The sequence below is a fragment of the Desarmillaria tabescens genome (assembly GCF_030435595.1).
Source record: "Desarmillaria tabescens strain CCBAS 213 chromosome Unknown EV420scaffold_5, whole genome shotgun sequence".
Taxonomy (NCBI): Eukaryota; Fungi; Basidiomycota; class Agaricomycetes; order Agaricales; family Physalacriaceae; genus Desarmillaria; species Desarmillaria tabescens.
In genome coordinates, this window is record NW_026848304.1 from 96,711 (window position 1) to 119,805 (window position 23,095).

Sequence of the window (23,095 nt, forward strand, 5' to 3'; positions counted from 1 at the left end):
AAACACTTGAGGTGAGCGGAAGTCCGTGTGCAGTCCGTGTCACTTGGCGGAAGCTATATCTTGCTCTATCTCTCTTTTTTTCTTCGCGGCGCAATGTTTCGACGTTTTGGACAGTCTGTCCTGCTAAGCAGTGAGCTCAGGGTGTCCCCGCTGACAGTATCTGCTTATTTACTTGGTCATCGTTGACAGATGGACGCCGGACGTTCTCCCAGTCGGCGGCTCGTAGAAGTTACGAAGACACCGCGAAGAACCTCCTCATCAACAAGGATACCAAGGTCCTGTGTCAGGGCTTCACCGGAAAGACCGTCAGTACTCTTTCTTCTACGATTTTTCACCTTACCGACAGCGAACCACGACACAGGGTACTTTCCACGTAACGGAAGCATTGGCGTATGGCACCAAAATGGTGGGAGGTGTGTCCCCAAAGAAGGCTGGCCAAACCCACCTTGGCTTGCCTGTCTTTGGCAGCGTGAAGGAGGTGCGTCGCGTCGTCTCTCGCTGGCGGCCCAGTCTGACTGCTTTGTGTGTATAGGCAGTCAGAGAGACCCATCCGGACGCTACTGTCCTCTACGTTCCCCCACCCACCGCTGCCGACGCTATCATTGAGGCTATTGAGAACGAAATTGGCTTGATTGTCTGTATCACAGAGGGTATCCCTCAGGCCGATGAAATCAAGGTTCGTCCATTATTCCGTCTTTTGTCGTGTAGCATAGAATGACCAATGTACAGGTCATGAATGCGCTCAAAAGCCAGTCAAAATCCCGTCTTGTGGGTCCCAATTGCCCTGGAGGTGTGTTCCAGACCAGTTGTTACGTGGTGACGAGAAACTTATGCGGTCTGGCCCAGTTATTAACCCTCTTGGTTGCAAGATGGGTATCCAGCCTGGCCATATTCACACACCTGGAAAAATTGGTGGGTACATTAATTGGCTCTATATATGCGTGCGTCTGACGCGTCTCGTAGGTATCGTCTCCCGCTCTGGAACGCTGACATACGAAGCCGTCGCACAAACCACTGATGTTGGCTTGGGCCAGACATTATGTGTTGGCATTGGTGGAGACCCATTCCCTGGCACACAACACGTTGACGTGATCAAGGTCTTCCTCGACGACCCTCTAACAGAAGGTAATAAACTTTCGGCGGTGTGTTCTTGCACTTCTCACGTTTGTTATCCAGGTATTGTCATCATTGGTGAGATCGGTGGTTCCATGGAGGAGGAAGCCGCAGAATACCTCGAGAAATACAACAAGACCCGTGCAGTTCCTAAACCAGTCGTGGGCTTCATTGCGGGACGTACCGCTCCTCCCGGCCGTCGCATGGGCCACGCTGGTGCCATCATTTCGGGCGGAAAAGGTTCCTCCTCTTCCGTCTTTTCCAGTGTCTTCAAATTAATCACCTAATTGTGACAGGTGCCGCATCCGACAAGGTCGCTGCTCTCACCAAGGCAGGCGCCATTGTTACCGATAGTCCCGCTAAAATTGGAGCAGAAATGTTGAAGGTCAGTCCCCCCCCCTCTCACAGCTATATTTGATCTTAATTTGATACGTGTTACAGGCCATGAAAGCTGCAGGATTGGTGTAGATTTTTGAAATCTAGATATTCACTCACTTACATAATGTATCATCTTGAACTTGGACTTTGATGTCGCCGTCTAAGAAGTTTGACGATGCTGCATCGTATCTGTCGAATGCGCCGTCACTAGCAGGCCTTTCGTCGTCGACGAGGCTCGAGGTTGCGTAAATCATATTACAGCAGCCGTCGGATCCTGATTGTTTGATAGCTCTACGGACTGTTCAAATATGTCACCGTAGGAGCAAGCCCTGGCAGCAGTCGACCCTCGATATTTGATATGACCGGGCGGGCGAAATGGGATGCATGGAACGCGAGCGGAAAGAAGTGGCCCACTGCCGAACAAGCGGAAGCCCGATACTTGGAACTGGCCCAAAGTTTAGGCTGGACGGAAGGCAGCCAGCTTGAAGCCGCCCAAGGCTGAACCAAAGCCCGACGACGATGATATCTGGGACGACGACAGCACTGCACCGAAATCGGGACAAGGCTTGGGTGTCGCCGTCAGTAGCATGGCGGGCCCCGTCGAGGTCGTCGGCGACGACGACCTACACGGCCTCGCGGTGTCTAACCAGATAGCCAAGCTAGCGGCCCTTGTAAATGAGGAACCCAGGCCGGATCTGGACTGCTCAGGATGAATATGTACGTCGCAGAGGGCTTCTTGGGAACACGACATCAACGCTTATTGCAGGGATACACGGCTCTCCATCTCGCAGCAGACCGCGGAAATACAGCCATTGTCAAGATTCTACTCGACCACGGCGCGAATGCAGTACTAAAAGTGAATCCGTTGTTATATCTGAAGGCATTCCTATTGATACATGTACTCAGGACTCGGACGGGTTCTCTGCATCTGAACTCGCTCGTATAGCCGGTCACAGCGACATTGTGCAACTACTGTCCTCTTGACGTCTACGGGTGAATCGCCATTATGAGGTCGCCTCTGTTTCAGCCGGCGTTGTCGTCTCCTCAGACGGTATGGGAGCCTCCGCTGTAACGGGGTATTTGGGCTGCAAACGGGCAGCTGTCGAGTACGGTGAATCTGGAGATAGTATTTTTCCCTAGCTACAAATTGAGAATAGACAAACAAATGAAACTAAATATGAACGCACTGCTTCCAACAGCTTGACCACTGACTTGCTGGGTACAGCGCCTACACTGAGCCAGTACCGTATCCTGTCCACACTCCATTCAATCTTTTTCTCGTCCTGCCCCGGACGCAAATTTGGGTCGTAAATGCCCAGCAACTCTGCAGGCTTCGCATTTCGCGCTTTGCGTTGATTTATTGCGACGAGATGGAGGATGCGGCGGTTACGAACTCCATGCATCGCAAACCGAAGTCGCATCGGCATGGTGGTTGCGCGAAGTAGTTGTCACAGTTGTGACTTTTTTGTCACGCTCTGTAGCTACTAAACACGAAAACAAGTATGCACGTCGCTATGTTACAAATGAGATACATGCTGGAAGAGTGATTCTACGTATCCTCTGGGCCAGAACTGCCAGGAATTAACTGCAACGATTCAGTGCCAAACCACCAGGAAACAACACATCGCGCTCACCATACAGATATTATTCCCGTTCAAAAGCGTCTGCGCAAGATGCGTCTTCTTTTTGCCTTGGGGTGTCGTCTCACTGATACCAGTCAGCCTGAGAGTACCAAGTACTTGTAAAATTGCACGTACTACTCTGTAACATCCTCGAGGACCATATCTAAACGATGGACATTAGCTGGTGTTTGCTGTAGAATTCAATATACTCACTAACGAAATCATCAAATCCCAACAGAATCCCTGAAAATTCACGGTCGCTCTTCATGATGACCCATATCCGCGACCCGATGCATCTGTCGATCAGCTCTTTCATACAGTCAGATGGTAGCATTGCCACAAACAGCATACGACGGACCTAGAGGAAGGATCTGGGAGGCCATTGCCTGAGATGATGGAAGTCAACAGTAACAGTGGGAAACTCGGGCCGGAGTGCCGGCGAGCAGGCTAGTCTTCAAAAGTACATGTCGACCATTTGGTTCTTAAACGATCATGTGCGTTGTGCAAGGCTACATACAGTACCAAGGTGATGACACTCATTGAATGGAAGACGGAGACAACAATGCGACCGTATGACATCCGAAGAATGTACCAGCCATGATGCACATTACTGAGCTCAGCATTCATACTTCGGTACGTACATTCATAACACGCTCTGGACAAAGGATACGTGTGGTCGACGCTCCATAAGTATCATTGGTGCGCCCATAACGAGCGCTTTAATTCCATTGTTGCAGTCTAAAATCTCTAAGAAACCTGTATCAAAAAGTCTAATCATGTTGTTACAGCAAAGATATATCAGTCAGTAGCAGAGCGAGAAATTTGTATTTTTAATTTGAACCTTCCGTCTACGACCCTTTAACCACCCAGAGGCTCCAACTCCAAGTCGGCCGCATCAGTGGGGACGTTGATGATCCTCAGCGTGTTGGTGTGACCTAAACCACCCTTCCAGCCTTGAACGGCGACGACGGCCGAGCCTGGGGTGATGATCTTCAAGGCCAAGGCATTGCGGAGGCCAAAGCGGATACGATTGTCGACCTAAAGTAGCTCACGTCACGGAGAGATAAAATGTGCGAAGAAGAGAAGGCACATACATCCTTTTGCCACTGATGTTCCTGAATACCTCTTGGCTCGGGGTACCAGAATGGGTAGCATCCACGGTGCAAGTGGATCTGGCGCGAAGTTTGCTGGTTTCGGGTCACTGCAAACAAACACTCGTCATTTCTCCGCAAACCACAGAAAAGTCACAACGAACCGGTGAGAATGGGAACCCTAGGCCTGTATTTGGAGATCAACCTCGCGGTTTCTCCACTTGTCGACAACACCAAGAGTGCACTTGCGTTTTGCTCCTCTGCGGCGGCGACAGCAGCAATGGCAACCGTCTCCGCGGTATGTGTTGGTCGGGGTTGGATGGTCCGGAGGTCGTCGTATAGAGGAGGGTAACAGATAGCTGCCTCAGCCAATAGACATGTCTCCGCCATCATCAGCACCGACTGAATGGGGTACGACCCTTTGGCCGTCTCTCCGGAAAGCATAACACAATCCGCACCATCCAAAACAGCATTGGCCACATCGCTGACTTCCGCGCGTGTGGGACGAGGGTTGTACTGATAACGCCACCAATCAATCATAGCCAAGGAAAAAGAAAGCGAGGAGCAAGCTCACTGTCATGGACTCCAACATCTGTGTGGCCACAATGACAGGCTTACCCGCAATGTTACACTTTGCGATCATCATCTTCTGCGCCAAGAACACCTGGCTAGCCGGGATCTCAATACCGAGGTCACCACGTGCGACCATGACACCGTCCGTCTCCTTCAAGATCTCGTCAAAGTTAGCCACACCTTGCTCGTTTTCGATCTTCACGACGATCTTGATGTTTGCGCCATCGGGGCCAAGCACCTCACGAATATGCTTGACATCCTCTGCGCGGCGGATGAAGGAAGCGAAGATCATATCGACGCCATTCTTAACACCGAACTTAAGATCAGCCTTGTCCTTCTCAGAAAGGGCAGGAAGATCAACTGCCGTCTTGGGAAGGTTAACTCCCTTGCGAGACGAAAGGGTACCATTGTTGAGCGTGCGGACGTGCACATTCGTTCCATCGATGCCAGTGACGAGAAGGGAGAGAATGCCTACACGTGTCAAGATCAATTATGATGAGATTGTGGGGTAAATGAAGGGCCGCACCGTCATCAACGTAAATCAGTTTCCCCGGAGCTGTGACCTTGGGAAGGTTTTTCTAGCCCCAAAAGAAATATCAATGATTTGATCCCCATAGTCAAGGCGTGAAACACGCACGTAGTCAACCCACATAACCTTATCGTCACAGATTTCGCTGTACTTTTCGTCGGTAGAGACGATAAACTCATGTCCGGCAGAGATGGCGATCTGAATGTCATTAGAAAGAATGCTGGCAAAGACGAAAGCGAAGAAGACCCACATCCATGCCATCCCTCATCAACCCCGTACGGATTTCAGGACCTTTCTGTGAGATAAGTGCCACCATGAGTGCCGAACCTGGGTATATGCGGGGCCAACATGACTCACTGTGTCGAGAGCGATAGCCACAGGCCTGCCCGTGGGATCAGCTACAGGATGAATGGTCAAAAATGTCAAGGCTAAAATGAAAGAACAAAGCATACCTGCAACCATCTTCCTGGTGTTGTCAATGACACTCTGGTGATACTCATATGAGCCATGGGAAAAGTTCATTCGGACGACATTGACGCCAGCTTTGCGGAGCTCGGCGAGTTTCTCGACAGTGTTGACCTTGGGACCTGTACCAGTGTTAGCGAGAGAGATTCATTCACAATGACTGATTAATATACCAATGGTCGCGATAATGGACGTCTGTGCCCGCGTCAGTGACGATCCCGCCGACTAGTGAGGGCGGCATACCTTTCTCATGAACTTGGTCTCCTCCGTAGGCACTGGGACCTTCATCGTGGTGAGCTGGGAGCTCCATACGAGAGGAGAGCGGATACTATCAAGAGACATTGTGGATGAGATGGTGGTGGTAAGAGAATAGGAAGTGACCAACCGTCGGTTGTCGGTACTTCCGAATTTTATGCGGAGCTAGAGTGCCGATAACGTTACTTGGACTTGAATGGACTTCTGTCAGCCAATACCAGAACGTATTCTATAGGATCTGGGCGAGTACCTGGGCAGGTGAACAGGGATCTAGATAATGACAAACGTGTCCGAGTCAACCAGTGAGCTGGCAGAAATAACCTGTGTTTTCCCTCGTGACATGACGCGTCGCGTCACTAAATAGTATGCCTACTTAATTATTATATTCCCTTTACTTGTGATATACAGACGAGTGGTATATTGTCGAGCTGCTGCCATCGCTGTAATATTCTCGTTATTGGTATACGTGGCGAAGGCGAATCCTGCAGCATGCGGATCGACTGTTCTGGCCCGCTCTATTGAATCTGAATCTCTTTTTTTTTTTGTTTTTTTTGTGGAACGTTTGGATTAGCTTTGTACACCTCGCACAGCGAGAGCCTTCCGACTAGCGGAGCGGCACGCCAAGGACGTTGTACTCAGCCCGTTAATGAGTCAAGGTTTTACAACCCTGAAAGCGTGATGGAAGTTGCCTGTGTATTCCTGAATCTGAATCTCAGTAGTCCTTCAGTGCCAGAGTCGGGACCGTCTGACAATAACATATGTAGGTCCAAGTAGAGCCCTCTGACAGACATCAGCCCCGGGTTCAATGCGTCATATCCCTGCAACAGAATATGTCTTCATTATTCTGGTGCAAATAGTAAGCAAAATAAATTATTGATCCGGCACGGATAAAACATTCGATAATATTTCATAGGAGAAATCACCCGTGGGAAAAAATAAACTCTCTACCATCCACGACCTCGATACGACCCGGTATACGTCCGGCTGGGGCACCCAGTCTCATGAATAGAAGAATGGCGTCGTCCATTTACTTTCCAGTACCGCCTCGGCGCAACATGAATCTTCCCCATTATTCGTCGACCCTCCCATCCGCAGTCCAGGAAAAGATGAATCGTCGGGCACAATCTCGTGCATGGTTTATTCCTGTAGCTATGCCTATACCGGGCGTACGCACTCGGAATCTAAGGCTATGGATCCTAAACCTTCACCAGCTTCACCAGTCGAGCCTATCTAGGTTTGGCAGCAAACGCGGCTCGTTCGTCCTTCTCCTTGCGTTTGCAACCCTCGTGTTCATCACTTTCGCTCTCGCAAAGAGGTTTGGAACGGAAGAGAAAAAATGGCCGGCTCCGTTCATGGACCCGCCGTCGCTGGTGTTCAAAAGGGAGGACCTGCAGAGGATTTGGCTCTGGGAAATAGAGAGTGGTCACTATCCGAGCAGACGGAAACGTGCGTGTCGGATTTGATGTCGCTTTTCCTGTTGTTGCTGATAATTCTATAGTGCCAGAAGGCTTAGGGCTACGTTCGACACCACTAAATCCTGCTCTACCACCGCGAAGGACATCAATACCTCCTCCGAGATTCCGGGCACCACCTAGCTTGATTTCAACTACAACAAAAGGTGTAGGACCCAAGAGAGTATATCTGGACATTCAAAGCCATCCTCCCGATGTCGCATATCCTCCCCGGCCTGTTCCAGGAAGCGTCGCCGACTTGGATATCGTCATGGAACACTGCGACTTTTCCGAGAAGAAGGTGCCGTTTACGCGTCGCTTACGTCCATATATCCACTTACCAGCCCTTAGTACGTTCGCGACTGCTTGGAAGTGCTTAGGGTAGGCGCCGGATTGGATAATTCGAAGCGTGTACGCAGGGGTCGGATGGACGACTGGAAATACATTTATCTCGAGCAGGCCGACACGAACACGACAGAGATCGAACCAACAATACCATACATGGAGTTGCCCCCCGGAGTCACCTCTGTTCACGAACCGGCCGACCCAGACAGTGGTCTAACGAAAAAACGCGGTGTGGAATGGGAGACTCCGCCGGTCCGGCTTCCACCCCCTGCTGAGCACCGTTCGTATGTGACACTTGACTCTCCATGCGATCCAGAGAGCCCTCGGATATTTCATATGTTCTGGACGGGTCCCTTCACTGACAAGCCCTATCTCGCCCTGCTTTCATTTCTTTTCACCCAGAATACCGGCTTGTACACAAAGGATTACCCAGTCGCTTCTGCGGCATGCCGACCACAATTTTGGTTATGGATAAACCCTGGCCCGGCAGCCTCAGTTCCTAATCCCACTGCCCTTCGCGACATGTTTGATCAGCTAAAAGCAAACTCCTGGGCAGCACCGTTCTTGCATCCCCGTTTCAAAGATGTCGTCAAGTTCAAACTATGGAATACCACGGAACAGTTGGACGGTGTTCCCGAGCTGAAGGACGAATGGCGGTCACGAGAGACTCTGTTCAACTCTGGAGGGCATGTCATCAACGTTCCCAAGGAGGAAAAACCAAGTGGAAGCGGGGCTAAGGCCAACGACACCACCGCGGGTAAGGGACCCTCGACTCCAAAAAAGGACGAAGACGACATGCTGAATAGGACGGGCAGTAAATCATCATCGTCGTACGACCGCTTGTCTGTGATCCTGTCGGACATGGCGCGGTTCATTTTATGTCATCGCTTTGGCGGTATCTATCTTGACGCAGATACGATTTTCCTCCGCGACTGGGAAGAATTATGGGGATGGAAGGGCGCGTTCGCCTACAGGTGGTCGCGGTTAGAAAAATACAACACCGCGGTTCTCCATCTAAACAAAGGCTCAGCGCTAGGAACGTTCCTCTTTCGTACAGCTCTGAAAAACGATCTCGATTTCCATCCTATGACGGTGTCAAGATATACGAAGGAGGCACATTTGGAAGGGCTTCTATTGCGGCTTCCGGACGCACTATTTGATTCAGCGTGGCTGAATACAGAATACTATCAGCGCGAGCGACCACCGCAGCCCTATTTCACAGAGTGAGTGTAGACTTCCCAGTCCCTGAAGAAGTGTACTGATATTCTACAGCTTCGGAGATTTTTTTGATACGCCATCCGTCAGCAATGCGGCGCCAGAGGCCCTTGGGTTTGATGGTTTCTTCAAGGGCGCGTTCTCGTACCACTTCCATAACTACTGGTTCGTATTACAATTTCTATGCGCGTCGTGTTTGTATGTAACTCGGTTGATCAGGTGGAAGCCGTTTGACCCTGCCCGAAATTGGCCAGATTTGGGACCACGATTTATTGCTGGTGAGCGGATAGCGAGGAGTGTGCTTAAGCGGGAAGCGGCTGTACAGCAGGAGGTGCTGGAAATGGATACAGAGGTGGAGTTTGATGAGGACATGGTGTCTGATGACCAGCGAGATCTGGACTGGGCAACTGTGCTGAAACGGACGTTTGAGTCGTACATACGTGGGGAGCGACCGAATATGTATGGGGAATGGCTGGTGTGGTAGAGAAAGCCGATGGATGATATAGATACCATGACATCTACAGGACAACATACCCTTATTAATTTCATGACTATTTTCTATGTATATTGTGTAATTTATTCTTCACGAGCATGTACACATAACTATTATTACGATCTAGCTGCTGCCTGTGCCGTGTTAACCGCAGCCTTGAGCTGTGCGATAACGCCCTCGGGATCAGAGGCACCGAAGATAGCAGTCCCGGCCACGATGACATTACTGCCTGTACGCAAGTGTCGGAAGGAAATTAGGTATAAATACGCGACCACTGACCTGCATGCGCACAGACGCCGACTGTCGCCGGGCCGACACCTCCGTCGACCTCGATATCTTTCTCAGGGAACCTCGCACGAAGCTCAGCAACCTTGGGAACACAGCGTTCGAGGAATTTCTGTCCACCACGGCCTGCAACCCCATTAACGAGAACGAGGAACACCGGGCGGTAAACTAACCTGGGTAGACAGTCATTACGAGGAGCATGTCAGCCGCATTTGCAATCTCGTCTGTAATAGCGGTGGATGGGGTATCCGGGGAGATCGCAACGCCCGCTTTCATGTTGCGACCGCGAATGGATTTGATAAGCGAAAGGGGGTCGGCTGGACTCGAGTTATGTGTGAATGTCCGTTGAGCAATCGTGGGATTACGCACTCGTTGCCTCGAGGTGGAAACAGTACAGCGCACCCCCAGCGTCTGCGATATCGTCGACCCACTGATAATCTCAATATCAAGTAGGAATGAAAATAAGTTTTTCACCTTCTCTGGTTGCACAACCATCATATGACAGTCCATGAAGATTCCCGGGACTCCCTTGGATACACATGAGAGAATCGGCGCGCCTACGCTGCAGCATTGAGGTATGGACGCGATATACAGCAGACACAGCAATTACCCATCGTGATATTCGGCACAAAATGGCTGTGAGACACGGATGAGTAAAAATCTGGCTGATTCAAAGCCCTACCCATCCATGACGTCTGGGAATATATTTTCAAGATGAGAAAAATAACGGTTAGTGTGGAGGGTACGGACCCATGTGCAGCCATTCAGCTCCTCCTTTGATCATTCGCTTGCATTCTGCAGTGAGCTGGCCAAAGTCAGAGGCAAGGACGGAAGGTGAAATTATCGCGCGAGGCATGTTGTGGTGTTGGTACCGGCACAAGGTCCCAATAAGGAACGGCCGAGCCCACAGCCCAAATATGGCAAACCATGCGCTGTGGCCACGAAGGCTCGTACCGTTGTGATCACACTGTTGAGTGTGTCGTGCGGAGTAGAGACACGTCGTGGGGTATATAAGGAAGCCATACAATGAAGGACAACGTAGAAGGACAGCATTAAATTTTACAGAAAACATCAAACACATATTTTGCTAAAGACCCACAATTCTTGTATATCTGCGAGGAATGTGTGAATCCCATCGTACCCGGGATACAGCGGAATGCAGCAATGACGGTGTTCACTCCATCCCAATAACGAATGGTCAGCAATCTGGGGGCATCTATTACCGTTGAGGCTGTGCTATGACGAGACCCTGGTCTCGTCTCCAAGTATAAAGTCCCGAGTTTTTGCGATGCTCGGATGCTTAACGACCCGCTATGCTCCACTTTCTCGTTTTCTCTTTGTTCGCCTCTGTGTATGCTGCCCCAGAGCTCCAAGAACGACAGAGTAAGTTTTCCCCCCCTGTGATTTCCTTTTAATAATATCCAAATTCAATTCCCCAGTTGGCAGCGCTATCGATTCCTTAACCTCTGCAGGTGATCGCTTTTCTTATGCGCAGTAGAGTCTAAAGTGAATAAAATTTCGATTTTTAGCTGCGTCTGTGTTTAGCGATGCAACTGCGGGTGCTGCAGGCATTGCGACGGAAGTAACATGTCGGTGCATGTTTTTTTACGCTGTTTTGAATTTTCTGAGTCATGTTTCGCGTGTAGCTGTGGCTGGGTCGCTGTATACCGTCGTTACCAGTGCAGGCGGAGAGGGTATCACTCTTGCGCAGTCTGGAGCAGGCGAACTAACATCTTTTGCTGGTTCTCAATATACCGTTCTTGCTTCGGAAGCAGGCTCCGTTTTTACAGAGGTCACCTGTTAGTGTATTTCGCGGTTTCTCCAAGATTCTGTGCTCATGGCTTCCATTTAGCGGCCGCTGGATCGGCATACACTGTCGTCACCAGTAAAGGAGGCGAGGCGATCACTCTTGCGCAATCCGGTGCAGGCGTAGTCACTTCGTTTGCTGGCTCGGAGTATACCGTTATTACCGCGGCAGCTGGTTCTGTAATCACAGAGGTCACCAGTCAGTACTTCAGATATACTTTCGGTTTAGTGTTCTGACCGTGACGTCTGCTAGGTGTCGCTGGATCGGCGTACACTGTCGTGACGAGCAGGGGTGGTGAAGCCATCACGCTTGCGACGTCTGGAGCTGGACTTACCTCTTTCGCAGGGGCCGAATACACAATTATTACATCGGCAGCATCTGCTGCAGCGTCGAACAATGCAGCTGTCGGAATGTTCAGTTTGAATGCGCCGCTATTCGCGGGTCTGCTTGCAGTCGCAGGCGGTACACTTGTCGGTGCAGTGCTTACCATATGATTATGATGTCATTCCATATTTATTGAGGGTGCAATCTATTTTAATCCGCATTGCGGGCAGTGTGCTCCAATGAATTTTTCGTCGTCATGTCGCTGCGCGGTCTTCTCATGCCTGTCCAATCACAGCATCCTTTTGGCAATTGAAGAACCAGGTTTCACCCTGGAAGCGACCTCGACACCCCGATTCCTATATAAATAATTCAAACCTCACAAACTCTCCAACCCGCCTTTCTTTCTCCTTCGTCTTCATTCTTTCTTACCCTACCATGTTGTTTTCTGTTCCTTGTGTTCTCTTTCTCTCTGCCTCTGCCTATGCCGCAAACATCAAACGTCAAGGTCAGTTCCCCTGCGCGTTCTTCGGAGTATACAGCTGAAATGTCACAGATGCCACGGGTGCAGCCACTGACACCGTCGTCGCGACAGACACTTCTGTCGCTGGCGGCACTGATACCGCCGTCGCTGGCACCGATACCGTTCTAGCGACCGACACCCTGGCGGGTACAGGCACGGTCGCCACCGTTGCCTCAGAACTCACCTCTGCTGCAGCCTCACTGGCCTCTGGTGGAACAGCCGATGGTGAGCTTCAGCTTTATAGACGAAGAAAACCACTGACAATGTTTATTCAGTTTCTGGTCTGATTTCGGCGGCAACAGCATACACGTCTGACCTGACCGGACTATCATCCGCCGCTGCCAGTGCTCTCTCTGGAGCTGGAATCAGCAACACTGCGTCGGCGCTGTCCGCAGCCTCGTCCGTTTTGAGCCAGGCTACGGGTTCAGGTGAGTAACTCGTGTTCAACTTTGCCAACTATGCTAATGCGCTGTTCCCTTTAGCATCATCACACGCTGGCAGCTCCAGTTCAGCTCGGTCAAGCTCTGCTGCTGCTTCCGGTTCTTCTGCTGCCGCGTCAGCTTCATCGTCCGCATTCAATGCGGCTATTGCTGGCCATTCTGTGTCATCCTCGGTGCTCGTGGGCCTGACAACAGTCACAGCAGGTCTCCTCACGGGTGCTTGGGCTACATTCTTGTAGATATTAAAAAGGTTTCCACGGACTCATCGTAGCTTATAATGGACTCTCCTCCCTAAGATGACAGAAGTGTTTTCTGGACTTTCAGTACATATACAATGGTATATACCAATGTAGAACTTGCGCACTTAAAACATTTGAATTCTGTAGCCAGGGAAGCCTTTAAGATTGGTGACAACCAACCAGGTAGTAAAGAATTCAAATTCATTTCGCATGTAATATGCAATATTATGTTGTATGAATCTACTCTTCGGACATGTCTTTGTTGACCTAGAGAACGAGATTGAATCCAAACGCTCGAGTCAAAACGCGGAAACTTACTGAAGCGTTGAAGAACAGAGTGTTGGGTCCCCAGGGATAAGGCCTAACGCGGCGGTTCAAGTACTCATAGGCAGGGGGCTGAGGCAGCTTGCCGTCATTCTCGTGCCTAAGGTGCTCCAAGTGCTCCTCGTGAGCAACCTCAAGCTTGTATACCCAAGCACTGCATACAGCGACTATATCTCCATGAGCAAAAGATTACAAGACAGAGCAGGATGTACGAACTGGCAGGGAGACAGACATAGTAGCTGTGGACCTTGAGCACACGTAAAGATCACAAACCAAGCCAACCATACCTGATCTTCCTCCAGAGCTCACCGGTTTCTATCAGAGAACATCAAGATTAAAAAAAGTGGACAGATATCAGGGTACGCACCAGCACCGTGGTGCTCAACGGCCTGCAACTCGGCAAGAAAAGGGCTCTTGCCATTAGGAGCAAGCTCAGAGGTATACTCCTCGATAGCAGTGGAGTATCCACGGTAGCGGGGGCGCAAAACGGCGCGGAAAGCATTACGGGCGAGAAAAGACATGACGAACGACAATAACAGCGCTCAGGAATATCCCGGAATAGCAGCCCTATTTACACCTATTTGGATCCGGAGCTGTCTGGATTTGGCTGGACACGGACGCGTCACCTTTTCGACTTCACTCCTGCCTCACTTGCGTTTTCTCATGGTCGTCCGCTCACAATCGTCTGCTGCTGGCGTCCTTGCTTTGCTCTCAGAGCCGGATGCTGTCTTCAAGCAACATGCTCTCAAGGCACTCAATCCTTTGGTTCCCCGTTTTTGGGCTGAAATTTCGGAGCACATTGCGCTAATGTTCGTATACTGCTATTGTTTGTCTTGCTGTATTCTCATGCGCTGTATAGAGAATCTCTATATGAGAGCGACGACCTTCCCAAAGACGCACGCGCCTCCGCCGCCCTCCTTGCCAGCAAAGTATATTACTTCCTCGGAGAATATGACGAATCCCTCTCGTTTGCACTCGGTGCTGGAAACAACGCGTTCGAAAGCGAGGCTCGTGCGCAAGGGTCTGAGGAATACGTTGAGACGGTTGTTTGTGGGTGTATCACTCAGCTCGTCAAACATTGTCTAATTGTTTCTTTAGCCAAAGCCATTGACCGTTACATACAACTACGCACCGAGGAACAGAGCAATAGCAAAGCCGGGAAGATTGATCCCCGTCTTCAGGATATCATCGAAGGTATATTCAGTCGTTGTATTGAGGATGGAGAATACAAACAGGTGGGTTTGAATCCGACATTTTCGATGCATCCATTTCATGATTCTACAGGCTATCGGTATTGCCCTTGAATCGCGTCGTCTCGACGTCGTGGAACACATATACAAACATACAAACGATGTCTCCCTGTTGTCATATGCGATGGAGGCAGCTTTGGATACTGGATTTTCGCTGTCGTACCGGGACCAAGTCTTGCGGTTCCTCTTCCCTCTATTCCCTCAATCTTCCACCGATGGATCCCATGTACACACCTTGACCCGACTTCTTATCACTCTTGGTGACTCTGCTTTGACCATACCGCTTTTCAAGTCAATGGTACCATCAAATAAACTCCTAGCGTACCAGTTGGCTTTCGACCTGGTAGAAGGAGGTGCGCGCGACTATCTGGAAAGCATAAGGAGCGACCTTCCTGAGGGCCAATCAGTGCGTTTTCAAAGGCTTCTAGCGAACCTGACAGCTAATGATGAGTGCAGGAATCAAAGGAGATTTATGACAAGATACGAAGCATACTAACAGGCCAAGAATCCGTCAAGATATATCTTGAATTCTTGAAGCGAAACAACAAGGTGGATTTGCTGATATTGAAGAACACCAAAGATGTTCTGGAGTCACGGTCTTCGATATACCATACCGCTCTTACCTTGCAGAATGCATTCATGCACGCCGGTACAACGTCAGATCTTTTCCTGCGGGAGAACTTGGAGTGGCTAGGATTAGCGTCAAACTGGTCCAAATTTTCCGCGACGGCAGGTCTTGGTGTCATCCACAAAGGTTACTTTGAACAGGGAATGACGATCCTTGGTCCATACCTGCCTCAAGGTGGAGGTGAGAGTACCATGCAGGGAGCTGCGTACTCTGAAGGTGGTGCACTGTATGCTCTGGGTCTGATCAGTGCCGGATGTGGAAGCTCGGTCACCGATTACCTTCGCGAGACGCTACGCTCCGCTCAGGGTGAAGTTGTGCAACATGGTGCCGCACTCGGTCTCGGTATCGCGGCAATGGGATCCAAGAACGCGGAGACTTTCGAAGACCTCAAGTCTGTCTTGTTTATGGATTCGGCGGTTGCTGGAGAGGCTTCAGGATATGCAATGGGTCTAATCATGCTGGGGACGGCAGCTGCGGACCCGGTCTCCGAAATGCTCACCTACGCCCGGGAGACACATCATGAGAAGATTATTCGTGGTCTAGCAATCGGCGTCGCCTTTGTTTACTATGGTCGTCAGGAAGAAGCTGATAGTACAATCAAGTTGCTTCTGGCAGAAAAAGTCAGCCCCCACCCTTCTCCTGCATTGTCCCGTACTTACTGTCTTATAGGACCCTATCCTTCGCTACGGAGGAGTATACACCTTGGCCCTTGCCTACGCCGGAACGGCGAACAATGACGCGGTTCGCCGTTTGCTTCACATCGCTGTGTCGGATGTCTCCGACGATGTTCGAAGAGCGGCTGTAACTTCCCTCGCATTCCTATTATTCAAAAACCCTAGCCAGGTGCCTCGAATCGTGCAACTGTTGAGTGAAAGTTACAACCCCCACGTTCGATGTGGTGCTACTCTCGCATTGGGAATTGCTTGTGCGGGAACTGGGCTTCAAGTTAGTGTTTCATTCCATCTGACTGAACTTAAGTTGGCTTACGAATATTAGGACGCTGTCGAGATTTTAGAACCCATGACACGGGATAGTGTAGATTTTGTTCGACAGGGCGCATTCATTGCTCTGGGCATGATCCTTGTAGAGCAGTCGGATGCGTCGTCGCCATCTCTTGCGTCCACTCGTTCACTGTACACTAAAGTGGTTTCCGACAAGCACGAGGACCCTGTCGCACGATTTGGTGCTGCTATTGGGCAGGGTCTCATTGACGCTGGTGGTAGGAACGTCACTATCAGCCTACTGAGTCGTGCTGGAAGCCGAAACACCAATGCAATTGTTGGCATGGTCATGTTCTGTCAGTTCTGGTACTGGTACCCGTTAGCTCATTGTGCTTGCTTGGCCTTTGAACCTACTGGTATTATTGGTCTCAACGCTGATCTTAAGGTGAGCTGTTCTCTGTCTTTCTTTCTGGACTGCACCAACATTCTTCCAAGGTGCCGAAATTCGAGTTCGTGTCGAATGCCCGACCGAGCCTGTTCGCTTATCCCGCAGCAGCGAAACCGCCTAAGAAAGAGGCGGCGGCTAAAGTTGCGACGGCGGTGCTGTCCACAACCGCAAAAGTGAAGGCACGGGAAAAGAGGAAGGCCGCTGCTGAGGGTGATGCGATGGACACTGTGAGTCCCGTTATCAAGACATTTCATGCCAGAGACTGACCGCCTTATAGGACGAAACGAAGAAAGAAGGTGATGGAGATGTTGAAATGAAAACAGAGGATTCGCCAGCCAAAGGCGGCGATATCTCTCCTATCAACGGTTCAATGTCCAATCTTGCAGATGACAGCAAGGCTTCAACGCAACCTACTGTCACGCCTACACCCACTACGAAATCGCGAAAATCGGAGCCATCTTCTGAGATGCTGCCTAATTTCTCGCGTGTCACCCCTGCACAACTTTCCTACATAACATTCCCAAGCGATGGGCGATACCAGCCGGTTAGAGCTGTTTCTTCCAAGACGATCAAGGCTGGAAAGGGAAGTAAAGTATCGAGCTCTGGCGTCGGTTCGTATTCAGGAGGTGGAGGAATCCTTCTGCTAGCAGATCTACGGCCTGATGAGGAGGGCGAATTCATTGACTTTGAACCTCCCGTGGAGGCTGCTCCTGCTGAGCCCGTTCCTGCGGTGGGTAACGGTAACGCGGTTGGCGCGGTGCCTACAGGTCGTCATATCGCACTAGACGAGAGTGCTCCAGAAGCAGATCCACCAGAATCGTTTGAGGTGAGTTTGTTTTGTGATCGCCTGTTATCGATTCCTGATCATCCCTTTACAGTATCCCTTTGACAATGATACGTGAGAATGGATTGATCGTAGAAGACAGTATTTTTAATCATCGTGCGCTGTAATGAGCTTCGTAAATTATGTCAGCAGTGGTTCTTTCAACCATGTCGCAATCTCCCGTCCGTGTTGTCGTTCTCGACGATTATCAGAAGGTTGCACTGAAAAGTGCCGATTGGTCAAGTCTAAAGCAAAGAGGAGTAGTTATCGATGTATTTGTCGATGTGATATCGAACGAAGAGGAACTGGTGACACGCTTGCAGCCGTACGACGTAATTTGTGCGATGCGGGAGAGAACCAAGTTTCCCAAATCTATCATAGAGAAGCTTCCAAATCTGAAGTAGGTGCTGAACAGAAATCGGGTTACCATAGCGCTGATAACGAGCTGGATCTGACAGATTCATATCTACCACTGGAATGGGGAACAGAAGCATTGATACAGAGTTTGCAAAGTCGAAGGGCATTTTGGTATCAGGGACCCAATCGGCCGGAAACTCGACCGTAGAACATATCTGGGCACTCATCCTGGCAGTTGCTCGATATATAGCCATTGAGGATAACAACGTCAAAAGCAAGAATCCACAGTGGCAAACAGTGGTCCCATTCGGCCTAGCAGGCAGAACCCTGGGTCTTGTTGGTGTCGGAAAACTTGGTGCTAAAACCGCTAGGGTAAGGTACAATATGTACCAGCTGAAGTACGCCAATATTGATCAAAATGCATAGATTGCAAAGGCCTTCAACATGAGAGTTCTAGGTTGGTCTCCGAATTTAACAGAGGAGCGAGCGAAGGAGGCTGGGGTGGAGCTTGCCAGTTCGAAAGAAGCGCTGTTCAAGGAAAGTGACATTGTTTCCGTGCATATGGTTCTGGCATCGAGCACTGGAGGCATGATTGGACCTGCCGAACTTGCGGCAATGAAGCCTACGTCGTTTCTTATCAATACATCGCGGGGGCCACTGGTACAGGAAGAGGCATTGCTCGATGCGCTGAGAAATAACAGGATAGCAGGCGCAGGGCTGGATGTGTACGATATCGAACCACTGCCTTTGGACCATCCACTCCGAACGTTGAAAAACGTGACTCTGAGCCCACACAATGCGTACGTCAATGACACGAATTATAAGGTCAGTCCAAGCAATAATCGTTCTGTGTACGTGTATTGAATAAAGGGCAGACATTCTGGGCACAGACGGTGGAGAATATTGAAAACTTTTTGGATGGAAGCCCTACACGGCAACTGTAAAATTAGAATACAATAACAGGCCTTGCAACGACAATCATTGTGGAACCAGAAAGAAAGGAAGAGAAAAATAAAAAGCAATGAAACGAGCGTGACCGGTCACGCGCCCCGAGTCACTCAAAGACCGCTTTCGAGGCTTGCATTTGTACCTTCTCCACCTTTATCTCTTGCCACAGTTTACTTCTACTTACAGCAATGGATAGCACCGAGTCCCGTACGATGAAGGCTCGTCGAGATGGTCAGTTTCCTCCTCTTTTTTGAGGAAATTTCTCGTCTTCTTGACGCGCTTCCCCCGTCCCAGCCTACAAGGCAAAAGGTGCCCTCAAACAGGACGACCTTAGACGTCGTCGTGAAGAGCAGCAAGTCGAGATCCGGCGACAGAAGCGAGAGGAAAATATCTCCAAGCGAAGGAATTTTGTGCCTTCGACAGGCGCAGACTCGGATGAGGAAGTCTCCACTGGTACTTGGGATCCCGAGGTACGTGCTGTTATCACCTGCTTGGAAACTTGTCTTTTTACTTATATCTACCATGAATAGACCGCCGATGACCTCATGTCTGCCGTCTTCTCCAACGATCCCGAAAAGCAATTGGACGCGACGACCAGGTTCCGCAAACTGCTCTCCAAAGAGAAAAATCCTCCCATCGAACGCGTCATTGAATGTGGTGTCGTTCCTCGGTTTGTTGAGTTTTTGCGTACCGGATCATCGATGCTTCAAGTATGTCCATTATGCTCTTCCTGTTGCCTCCTGACACTCACCTTGCCTTCGTATCTGTAGTTCGAAGCGGCTTGGGCCTTGACCAACATCGCCTCGGGAACTGCGGAGCACACTCAAGTCGTTATTGGTGCTCAAGCCGTTCCTGAGTTTATCAATTTGTTGTCATCACCGGTGCATGATGTGCGCGAGCAAGCCGTGTGGGCCCTTGGCAACATTGCTGGTGACAGTCCTCAATGCCGAGACTATGTCCTTCAAGCAGGAGCTCTGAGGCCCTTGTTGGCCTTGTTGAGTGAGCAGCACAAGCTCAGCATGCTCCGCAATGCCACTTGGACCTTGAGCAACTTCTGCCGAGGCAAATCCCCCCAGCCTGATTGGGAATTGGTATGCCACTCACTCGTATCGACTGATTTTTTTCTAACCTTTTGTTAGATTTCTCCCGCCCTGACGATTTTGACAAAACTCATCTACTCACTGGATGACGAAATTCTCATTGACGCGTGCTGGGCAATTTCGTACCTATCCGATGGGTCTAACGACAAGATTCAGGCTGTTATCGAGTCTGGGGTTTGCAGACGCCTTGTTGATCTGCTCATGCACGGCTCTACTTCCGTCCAGACTCCTGCACTCCGTTCGGTGGGAAACATCGTCACAGGTGATGATCTCCAGACTCAGGTTGTCATCGCTTCTGGAGCTCTTCCCGCTCTCTTGTCCCTCCTCTCGTCGCCCAAGGACGGCATCCGAAAGGAAGCCTGCTGGACAATCTCCAACATCACCGCAGGCTCTCCTCCCCAGATCCAGAGCGTTATCGATGCTAACATCATCCCACCGCTCATCAACATCCTCCAGAACGCGGACTTCAAGACGCGCAAGGAGGCTTGCTGGGCAATTTCCAATGCGACATCCGGTGGGCTACAGGAACCGGCGCAGATCCGTTATCTCGTCTCGCAGGGGTGCATCAAGCCCCTTTGTGACTTGCTCACAATGATGGACAACAAGATCATCCAGGTCGCGCTCGATGGATTGGATAACATCTTGAAGATTGGTGAGATGGACAAGAACGCGGCTGGACCTGGAGCAGTGAACCAATATGCTGTATATGTTGAGGAGGCTGGTGGAATGATCACGATTCATAACCTCCAACAGCATGACAACTTGGAGATTTACAAGAAGGCGTTCAACATGATGGACAAGTACTTCCCTGACGAGGAAGAGGAGGCATCCATCGCTCCTACCAATGTGGACCAGACTGGTGCTTTTGCTGTGAGTTCTAACTTCTTTGGCCATGCTATACGTAACTGACTTGTTCCTAGTTCCACTCGGACGTTGCGGCACCCCAAGGTGGATTCAGCTTTGGGCAGTAATGGCTTTGATGATGAATTATACGTACCTACATACAGTTGTTATCTTCGGCAGTTAAGATGTCCTTTCTCTTTTCATTCTTCCCTTACATTGTGCATCAATGCATGTATTTTGCCCCTTCAAATGAAACTGTAGTCCATATAGCATGCAAATAGCATGCGCACGCAATGTTACCACCGGGTATAATGTACATATAAAACACAGCAAAATCGACAACATGAAACCGGGACGAGCCACTTAGTATACAGTACAAGCATAAACATTAACCAAAAATAAAAGGAAGAAGCGTCACATAACCCTCAGCGTCCAGCCCTCGACGGGTGTGTTACCACTGCCGCCCATCCACCCAGTATCTACTCCAAAGACGTTATCGCAGGTGATGGTTCGACCTGAATGATAGCCAACACCGTCACACGAGCGGATAAAGAGTAGGGGTAAGCTACGACCCGCGACACTTCCCTCGGACGGCGCAAGAGCGTCTTCCTCGAGAGCTTTGAGAACGTCAACAAGAGGCGGCATCTCGACCATTACGATCGTATGCAACACCCCCGAAGAGACGAATTGAGTCTGAGGCTGCTCGCTCGGCTGAGGCCCTGTGTGGTCTGAGAACCCGCTGACACTGGTAAGGACACCCGGCTGATTCGGCTGGTACACTCTAGCCCTCAATGGACCTAGATTCCCTAGGTAGACGTCCAATGGAACGGCACCCTTGCCCTTGGGGTCCTCGTAGAAGAAATTGGACACGGTCAGCTCGACGGTGTTTTTTTCCGTGCGATAAACCGGTGCGGTGAAGAGGGTGGGAAACGGGGTGATGGGGACCTCTGGGACGGTGTTATTCTGGCCTAGGGCGTCAAAGAACGTATATTGGAACTTGCTAATACCGACAATGGTCCAGCAGAGATAATCGTCGACTTCGTCCGACAAGATGTGGACTCCGTCTTTGACTTCGTCCCTGACGCGAGCTGATTGGAAGAGAAGGGGGTGCGTGCCGGCCTGCGAAGCCATGCCGGGCCCAGGAGGAGGCACAATACCTGGTGGGCCCGAGATAGGACCAGCGGCGCTCAGGTAATGCCTCGTGCCATCTGAATTCACCTTCTGGAGGGCAATCTTTTGCATCTGGCTGACTGGACCGCCGTCCTCAGATGAAACACGGCCCTTATCTACCTTGCGGATGATAAGAGGGGAGGTGCTGATGCCAGAATGAGTATCTGAGAGAATGATTTCGCTGCCATAGGTGACTGGGGTAGGTGCACCGGCAACGCCTGTGGGAAAATAATGTTTAGGAGGGATTCGCATCACATGACACGCGTTATTCTCACCATTTACATGGGCAGCGTCGGCTGGGCGACTGACAACATTGACGTTGAAGGCCGACCACGCGAGGTTGCTCGCACAGAGCTGGGCGTGGTCGATGGTCATATACTTTGTTCGAACCGTCTGGGAATTTATCCGATTAAAAAGGGATACCGGCCCTCCAACAAGGATGCAAGAACTGATATTGCGGGTCTTTGCGGTCTTTTTAGACGGTTTCGAGATGATGGTGACTGGGGCCGAGTCGAAAGAAGCCCATACTCTGCCTGGGGGGCCGTCAGAGTCAGATGGCGACGCTGACGAGCCTGGAACGGGTTCTGCGATGTCAAGAGAGAGCTGAAAACTCTTTGCCTTTGCGCTGCCAGTGACATGAAGAAACTTGAAGCTGCTAGTCATATTGGCGTCGAGAGGCGCTTTTTGCTCGAAACTACGCTCGCCTGTCTCGCTGACGACGGCCATGGAGAGGTTCTGTGAGCGCATCTGCCATACTGGGCCCTCGATATGGACGACGGGCGGTGGGCAGAGAAAACGCTTCTCGTTCCCATAGCTCTTTTGGGCGACTGCTGCATGGAGACAGATAACGGTGGTCATTGGCACGACACGAGAGGGGTCGTGAGAGACATGGTCACGGACGATGCGCCTGATTTTTGTGTGAGGGTCAGCGTTGTCGGTGTCGGTGTCGTCGAGCTTTCGCTTTGAAGAGGAGGGCCAGTCTGGTAGCTGCTGCTGATTATCGTCCGGAGCGTCCGGAGCAGTTGGCGGGATTGGCGGGTCCTTTGGATTTGGGGGATGCTGAAGGACTGGGTCCATGAATGGTGGAGTAAGGGGAGTGAGAGGATTGTCGGGGAGGA

General features: G+C 50.6%; 14 protein-coding genes across 14 annotated transcripts; 8 read left to right on the forward strand and 6 right to left on the reverse strand.

Moving 5' to 3' along the window:
• Window positions 1-93: 93 nt before the first annotated feature.
• Window positions 94-1,581, forward strand: EV420DRAFT_1617737 (succinate-CoA ligase; the record flags this gene model as incomplete). The annotated part of the gene is made up of 10 exons (XM_060475270.1): window positions 94-130; window positions 190-305; window positions 362-478; window positions 533-676; window positions 730-790; window positions 847-912; window positions 964-1,125; window positions 1,177-1,353; window positions 1,410-1,498; window positions 1,555-1,581. The coding sequence occupies 10 exons, from the start codon at window positions 94-96 to the stop codon at window positions 1,579-1,581; spliced, it is 996 nt and encodes a 331-aa protein (XP_060335966.1).
• A 54-nt stretch (window positions 1,582-1,635) lies between these two features.
• On the forward strand, window positions 1,636-2,955 carry EV420DRAFT_1511965 (acyl CoA binding protein-domain-containing protein). The gene is made up of 7 exons (XM_060471615.1): window positions 1,636-1,731; window positions 1,781-1,946; window positions 1,969-2,162; window positions 2,200-2,208; window positions 2,258-2,347; window positions 2,398-2,626; window positions 2,678-2,955. The coding sequence occupies exons 1-6, from the start codon at window positions 1,642-1,644 to the stop codon at window positions 2,473-2,475; spliced, it is 627 nt and encodes a 208-aa protein (XP_060335967.1). The 5' UTR covers window positions 1,636-1,641; the 3' UTR covers window positions 2,476-2,626; window positions 2,678-2,955.
• On the reverse strand, window positions 2,461-3,302 carry EV420DRAFT_928360 (ribosomal protein S16 domain-containing protein). The gene is made up of 3 exons (XM_060484020.1): window positions 3,249-3,302; window positions 3,126-3,198; window positions 2,461-3,076 (listed from the first exon to the last, which is right to left on the reverse strand). The coding sequence occupies exon 3, from the start codon at window positions 2,916-2,918 to the stop codon at window positions 2,628-2,630; it is 291 nt and encodes a 96-aa protein (XP_060335968.1). The 5' UTR covers window positions 2,919-3,076; window positions 3,126-3,198; window positions 3,249-3,302; the 3' UTR covers window positions 2,461-2,627.
• On the reverse strand, window positions 2,959-3,578 carry EV420DRAFT_1626896 (uncharacterized protein). The gene is made up of 5 exons (XM_060476022.1): window positions 3,472-3,578; window positions 3,327-3,422; window positions 3,249-3,276; window positions 3,126-3,198; window positions 2,959-3,076 (listed from the first exon to the last, which is right to left on the reverse strand). Exons 1-5 carry the CDS (start codon window positions 3,494-3,496, stop codon window positions 3,041-3,043), a joined length of 258 nt encoding a protein of 85 aa, XP_060335969.1. The 5' UTR covers window positions 3,497-3,578; the 3' UTR covers window positions 2,959-3,040.
• On the reverse strand, window positions 3,579-6,168 carry EV420DRAFT_1511973 (pyruvate kinase). The gene is made up of 11 exons (XM_060471616.1): window positions 6,015-6,168; window positions 5,945-5,966; window positions 5,759-5,893; window positions 5,664-5,704; window positions 5,557-5,601; window positions 5,415-5,504; window positions 5,304-5,355; window positions 4,779-5,248; window positions 4,369-4,720; window positions 4,208-4,314; window positions 3,579-4,151 (listed from the first exon to the last, which is right to left on the reverse strand). The coding sequence occupies exons 1-11, from the start codon at window positions 6,111-6,113 to the stop codon at window positions 3,972-3,974; spliced, it is 1,593 nt and encodes a 530-aa protein (XP_060335970.1). The 5' UTR covers window positions 6,114-6,168; the 3' UTR covers window positions 3,579-3,971.
• Window positions 6,169-6,970: 802 nt separating this feature from the next.
• EV420DRAFT_1301466 (glycosyltransferase family 32 protein) lies at window positions 6,971-9,588 on the forward strand. The gene is made up of 5 exons (XM_060468401.1): window positions 6,971-7,472; window positions 7,525-7,778; window positions 7,829-9,045; window positions 9,095-9,202; window positions 9,257-9,588. Exons 1-5 carry the CDS (start codon window positions 7,028-7,030, stop codon window positions 9,519-9,521), a joined length of 2,289 nt encoding a protein of 762 aa, XP_060335971.1. The 5' UTR covers window positions 6,971-7,027; the 3' UTR covers window positions 9,522-9,588.
• Window positions 9,589-10,797, reverse strand: EV420DRAFT_1511982 (ribulose-5-phosphate 3-epimerase). The gene is made up of 8 exons (XM_060471617.1): window positions 10,566-10,797; window positions 10,498-10,510; window positions 10,426-10,451; window positions 10,290-10,372; window positions 10,185-10,245; window positions 9,989-10,132; window positions 9,810-9,941; window positions 9,589-9,759 (listed from the first exon to the last, which is right to left on the reverse strand). Exons 1-8 carry the CDS (start codon window positions 10,669-10,671, stop codon window positions 9,647-9,649), a joined length of 678 nt encoding a protein of 225 aa, XP_060335972.1. The 5' UTR covers window positions 10,672-10,797; the 3' UTR covers window positions 9,589-9,646.
• Window positions 10,798-10,998: 201 nt separating this feature from the next.
• On the forward strand, window positions 10,999-12,249 carry EV420DRAFT_928816 (uncharacterized protein). The gene is made up of 6 exons (XM_060484022.1): window positions 10,999-11,198; window positions 11,255-11,287; window positions 11,345-11,404; window positions 11,462-11,614; window positions 11,668-11,820; window positions 11,875-12,249. Exons 1-6 carry the CDS (start codon window positions 11,129-11,131, stop codon window positions 12,114-12,116), a joined length of 711 nt encoding a protein of 236 aa, XP_060335973.1. The 5' UTR covers window positions 10,999-11,128; the 3' UTR covers window positions 12,117-12,249.
• Window positions 12,250-12,381: 132 nt separating this feature from the next.
• Window positions 12,382-13,145, forward strand: EV420DRAFT_1637096 (uncharacterized protein; the record flags this gene model as incomplete). Its single annotated transcript, XM_060476663.1, has 4 exons — window positions 12,382-12,451; window positions 12,500-12,691; window positions 12,742-12,894; window positions 12,949-13,145. 4 exons carry the CDS (start codon window positions 12,382-12,384, stop codon window positions 13,143-13,145), a joined length of 612 nt encoding a protein of 203 aa, XP_060335974.1.
• A 240-nt stretch (window positions 13,146-13,385) lies between these two features.
• Window positions 13,386-13,990, reverse strand: EV420DRAFT_1637097 (the record flags this gene model as incomplete). Its single annotated transcript, XM_060476664.1, has 5 exons — window positions 13,386-13,412; window positions 13,464-13,636; window positions 13,686-13,708; window positions 13,757-13,784; window positions 13,837-13,990. 5 exons carry the CDS (start codon window positions 13,988-13,990, stop codon window positions 13,386-13,388), a joined length of 405 nt encoding a protein of 134 aa, XP_060335975.1.
• Window positions 13,991-14,021: 31 nt separating this feature from the next.
• EV420DRAFT_1512019 (armadillo-type protein) lies at window positions 14,022-17,712 on the forward strand. Its single transcript, XM_060471618.1, has 10 exons — window positions 14,022-14,278; window positions 14,329-14,519; window positions 14,568-14,704; window positions 14,754-15,125; window positions 15,176-15,967; window positions 16,017-16,292; window positions 16,344-16,733; window positions 16,784-16,963; window positions 17,014-17,562; window positions 17,615-17,712. Exons 1-10 carry the CDS (start codon window positions 14,133-14,135, stop codon window positions 17,636-17,638), a joined length of 3,057 nt encoding a protein of 1,018 aa, XP_060335976.1. The 5' UTR covers window positions 14,022-14,132; the 3' UTR covers window positions 17,639-17,712.
• A 14-nt stretch (window positions 17,713-17,726) lies between these two features.
• On the forward strand, window positions 17,727-18,780 carry EV420DRAFT_1262568 (D-isomer specific 2-hydroxyacid dehydrogenase; the record flags this gene model as incomplete). Its single annotated transcript, XM_060467125.1, has 3 exons — window positions 17,727-17,959; window positions 18,018-18,288; window positions 18,343-18,780. The coding sequence occupies 3 exons, from the start codon at window positions 17,727-17,729 to the stop codon at window positions 18,778-18,780; spliced, it is 942 nt and encodes a 313-aa protein (XP_060335977.1).
• Window positions 18,781-18,951: 171 nt separating this feature from the next.
• Window positions 18,952-21,371, forward strand: EV420DRAFT_929129 (armadillo-type protein). Its single transcript, XM_060484023.1, has 6 exons — window positions 18,952-19,095; window positions 19,159-19,334; window positions 19,395-19,574; window positions 19,635-19,955; window positions 20,004-20,834; window positions 20,885-21,371. The coding sequence occupies exons 1-6, from the start codon at window positions 19,053-19,055 to the stop codon at window positions 20,933-20,935; spliced, it is 1,602 nt and encodes a 533-aa protein (XP_060335978.1). The 5' UTR covers window positions 18,952-19,052; the 3' UTR covers window positions 20,936-21,371.
• On the reverse strand, window positions 21,222-23,054 carry EV420DRAFT_1617745 (uncharacterized protein; the record flags this gene model as incomplete). The annotated part of the gene is made up of 2 exons (XM_060475271.1): window positions 21,222-22,195; window positions 22,253-23,054. The coding sequence occupies 2 exons, from the start codon at window positions 23,052-23,054 to the stop codon at window positions 21,222-21,224; spliced, it is 1,776 nt and encodes a 591-aa protein (XP_060335979.1).
• Between the last annotated feature and the right edge of the window lie 41 nt (window positions 23,055-23,095).